The sequence below is a fragment of the Dendrobium catenatum genome, unplaced genomic scaffold, assembly GCF_001605985.2.
Source record: "Dendrobium catenatum unplaced genomic scaffold, ASM160598v2 fragScaff_scaffold_678, whole genome shotgun sequence".
Taxonomy (NCBI): Eukaryota; Viridiplantae; Streptophyta; class Magnoliopsida; order Asparagales; family Orchidaceae; genus Dendrobium; species Dendrobium catenatum.
The window spans coordinates 7,979-12,507 of NW_021319140.1; the positions used below are offsets into that span (position 1 = coordinate 7,979).

Below are 4,529 nucleotides of genomic sequence, written 5' to 3' on the forward strand. Positions count from 1 at the left end.
TAAGTTGAGGGACTTGCCTGTCCCTTTGCATGTTGGAGAGGAAGATATAAAAAGGTTTCTCAAGGTCCCTAACGTCAAGCATCTTTTATATGAGGTTAGTTATATGAATAAGTACACAGAAGAAGAGTTCCTGTTTAAGGTCGGGATGTCAGTCCAAGCTGGTAGATCAGATGCAAGGATGCTAAAACTGACTTCCAAGATTCCCGAATGACCTTCCGTAGTTTCAAAGGCGGCAACTAAGAGACAAACGAGAGGTGAAGATCCCCAGGCTTCAAAGAAGAAAAAGTTGGAGGGGGTTGCGACGAGCAAGGCTGCACCTGTCTCTTCTCCTTCCATAATTCATATTCCTGAGAATGGTTTGAGCCATCAGTGCATTGGGCGTCGCAAAGCTGGTGATTTGGTACGTGATCTTCTCCTGACACCTTTTTACTTTTTTTTTTGGATGACTTCTAATATATTTTTCTTTCTTCTTTCAGTTATCACGACGAACGGAGCTTGAGGTCGAAATTACTGAAGCTTTGAACCATTGGAACGACGAATTTGTGAGGGTCAAGTACCTTCACGGAGAGTTCAAGCAGAAGTATGATCTGAAGGCCAAAGAGGTGAAGGTGTTGGAGGAAGAATTGTGCGGATACAGGATAGAGTTGGCAAATATGGTGCACTCTGCTTCTCTCCAAAATCATCAGACATATCAGCTTCAGATCGACCTAGTGGAGGCACAATTAATGATTACCCAGCTCTCGAAAGATCAGAAATCCTCTGCAGAGAAGATAGCAGTGCTTGAAGCTGAGAATAAGAGGTCTCAGACTCTTATTGCTGAAAAGGAAGCCGTTCTGACCAGCCTTGAATCTTTGGGAGTTATTGAAGATTTCAAGAAGTCTATAGCCTTCAAGATTGTCATTCAGGATCATGTCCAAGGCGCCCGTGATCACATTTATGAAGTAGAGGTGAAGACTTTAGAGAAGCAGTGCATTGAAGAAGGATTCATTCGAGGCTTCTTGAAGGGGGTTTGTCTGGTGCAACGGAAGACCGGAGTTGAGGTTGAGGGCTGACACCTAGTCAGGCCTCAGATGACTTTTCTTCAGACTCTGATGGCGACGAGATAGAGAGCGAGTTGCAGAAGGCCTTTGCCTTGGAGGCTGATGATGAGATAGTGGAGATAGAGTAGATCTTTATCAACTGTATTACTTTATCTTTCTTAGTACCTTTTTGTCATTTGTATTAGGCGTTTGTGTTGACATGTGATGTCTTCTTTGATTTAGTAGTGGATTGCTGATGTATTTATTAGTGAAGATTATTTCAACTTGATTGAAAATTTTTCTTTATGCTCTTTTAAGGTACTCGACCTGTCTAAGGCTTTTAATAAATGCGCTCCAACTTGTGTGGATGAAGAAGAATTCTTTAAGGATATAAGGTTTATCCGAGGTTGTTTTGTAAAAGCCTTGCTTGATGACGTTAATCTTTGTGAAAGAGATTGAGAGAATCCACCGAGAATGTATGACCTATCCGAGGTTGTTTTGTCAGAGCTCTGCTCGATGACGTTAACCTGTGAGGAAGAGGTCGGGAGAATCCACCAATGATGTAGGACCTATCCAAGGTTATACGCCAGAGCTCTGCTCAATGACGCTAACTTGTTAGGAAAAGGATGTAGGACCTTTCCGAGGTTGTTTGCTAGAGCTCTGCTCGATGACGTTAACCTGTGTGGAAGAGGTCGGGAGAATCCACCAAGGATGTAGGACCTATCTGAGGTTGTTTGCCAGAGCTCTGCTCGATGACGTTAACCTGTGTGGAAGAGGTTAGAAGAATCCACCAAGGATGTAGGACCTATCCGAGGTTATTTCCCAGAGCTCTGCTTGATGACGTTAACCTGTATGGAAGAGGTCGGATCGGACCTCTCTGAGGCCGATCATCTTGTGATTGAGATTCAATAGAGATTGCGTACTTCTCAAATCAAGGGTTTCAGGATTGAAATTCACAACTTGTGTGAATATGTCAACATGATTTTTCTTGAATAAGGTGATAATTCAACTCAACGAAGGAATATATTTTTACTATATCAAATAAAGACATACTTCCCTAAGATAACTTAGGGCTGAAAAAGTTACAAACATCACAAACAAACAAGAGTCAAATGATGTTCACTACTGAAGATAAAAAACACACAATACTGAAAACATAATACATAAAATAAGTAGCACTATTGTGCTCTACTGATAGTACTTACGGAGATTGTCAACATTCCAGGTTCGAGGGAGCATCTTTCCTTCAACATCCTTCAATTTGAAAGTACCAGGCTTCACCATAGCTGCTTACCAAGTATGGACCCTCTCAAAGGGGGGAGAGTTTATTACATTGAGGGCATTTTCCTGCTGCCTCGATGTTGCGTAGAACAAGATCTCCAATTGATATACGCCGTGGTTTCATTCTTCTGTTATAGTGTTGGGTAACTCTCTGGTGGTAGGTAGCAACCTTAAGCATCGCCTTGTCTCTTGCTTATGGATGGAGGTCTAGGTTATGTCTGAGCTTTCCATCATTGGCGTTGAAGTCAAAAGTTTGGACTCTATGACTTGGGACTCCAATGTCGACGAAAATGATAGCCTCCATGCCAAAGCAGAGGTTATATGGTGTTTCTCCTGTTGGAGTCCTTGCCGTAGTACAATAGGCCCAAAGGACATTTGGGAGTTCGTCAGCCCATTGCCCCCCAGCCTTATCCAGCCGTGTCTTCAATCCTCTCAGAATGGTTTGATTAGTGACCTCTGTTTGTCCATTAGTCTGAGGATGGGCTACGGCCGTGTGCACTAGTTGAATGTGGAGATCTTTACAAAATATGGTAAAGACCCTTCCGGTGAACTGTGTTCCATTATCGGTGACAACTTTCGCTGGATTGCCAAAGCGACATATTATATTCTTCCATAGGAATTGTTTGGAATTTGCTTCAGTGATCTTCACTAGAGGTTCTGCTTCTACCCACTTTGTGAAATAGTCCACAGCCAAGATGATGAACTTTCGCTTTCCCGTGGCTATAGGAAAGGGTCCTAATATGTCAATCCCCCACTGGGTGAAAGGCCAGAGACTCTATAATGTTGATATCTCTATGGAAGGCAGGTGGGTGAGGTTGGCATGTAGCTGGAAACTATTACATTTTCGCATGAGCTCTAGTGCGTCATGCTTCATCGTTGGCAAGTAAAATTCTTGTCTCAGGACTTTTTGGGCTAAAGCTCTTCCACCCAGGTGTTCTCCACAAATGCCTGAATGTACTTCTCGGAGTGCATAATTTGACTATGAAGGAGGAAGGCACTTGAGATAGGGTCCTGAGAAGGCTCGTTTGTATAATTCTCCATTGACAATAGTAAAGTTTGATGCCCGCCTCCGAAGTCGTGCTGCTATTGTCGGGTCTTCAGGAAGAACACCGTTTTGTAAGAAAGTTAGAATGTGATCGATCTAGGATGTCTCCCTCGACTCATCGATCGATTGTATTATCCATGGGCCTGGAATACTCGGGAAGTGAATTTCTTCAATATACTTTCTTTTGAAAGTGTCACCGGTTGTGGAGGTAGCTAGTTTGGAGAGGGCGTCTGCTCATGCATTTGCTCTAGTAGAATATGGACGATCTCATATTTGTTTATACTGGCTAAGAGAAATTTTACTTCATCACAATATAGGGCCAGTTGAGGGTTATGGATGAGCCTGTCGAAGATAGCAGGATTGTGCCTCTTGTTGATCTCCTCGTACTATGCCAGTTCCTGATTGGGTGAGAAATTTTAGCTTGAAATGTGGGATCGAAGCAACGATGCTGAAGATTGACTGTAATGGCCTTCTAAAGATAGCATTGTATGCTGATTCTGACTTCACGACAATAAACTGGATGGAGTGTGTGGCTTGTTGGGGGAATTCTCCCAGCACAACGGGAAGGTTTATCTTACCTTCTACTCGTATAGGCCGATTATCAAATCCATATAGTGGACCTACAGCGGGTTGGAGCTTCTTTCGAGTGAGGCCCATGTTGAGAAATATGGAGTAGAATAGAACATATACAGAACTTCCGTTGTCAATCAAGATCCTTTTGACTTTGTAGCATGGGTCGCCGATCCTTGCACTTATTACGAGTGGGTCTTGATGAGGGGTATTTAATCCCTCTAAGTCAGAATCATCAAAAGTAATGGAATGATCGGCATGAGACTTCTTTGGTGTTGGTTCTTTAGTGGCCGCAATCAAGACTTGATTTGGCATTATAGGCCCTCCGGCAATAGTTTCAATTTCATCAACTATTTATCGATTGTCAGTCGACTGCCTTTATTGTCGATTCTGCCCCCCAGCTGGAGCATCATCATCTAGTACTGGTGGATTCTTGATGAATTATTGGAGATATCCTTGTCGGATCAGTCTTTCGATTTCTTCCTTGAGCTGTCTACATGCTTCGGTAGTATGCCCACGGCTCCGGTGGAAGTGGCAATATTATTCCTGGTTTTTGACATTGGGCTTCAAAGGTTGTGGCCATTTTACGCTCTCCTGGTCTTGGATGACCATCA

The 4,529-nt window shown here is 43.1% G+C and overlaps 1 protein-coding gene across 1 annotated transcript; it reads right to left on the bottom strand.

The window, feature by feature from the left end:
• Nucleotides 1–2,493: 2,493 nt before the first annotated feature.
• On the bottom strand, nucleotides 2,494–4,230 carry LOC110094864. Its single transcript, XM_020820199.1, has 2 exons — nucleotides 3,733–4,230; nucleotides 2,494–3,054 (listed from the first exon to the last, which is right to left on the bottom strand). Exons 1-2 carry the CDS (start codon nucleotides 4,228–4,230, stop codon nucleotides 2,494–2,496), a joined length of 1,059 nt encoding a protein of 352 aa, XP_020675858.1.
• Between the last annotated feature and the right edge of the window lie 299 nt (nucleotides 4,231–4,529).

Bases quoted from the DNA above. Each gene is read 5' to 3' on its own strand.
- LOC110094864 (XM_020820199.1), bottom strand. From the start codon at position 4,230: ATGCCAAATCAAGTCTTGATTGCGGCCACTAAAGAACCAACACCAAAG. The intron at 3,055-3,732 runs GTACGAGGAGAT...CCTTTCACCCAG, and splicing joins CCCAATCAGGAACTGGCATA to TGGGGGATTGACATATTAGG.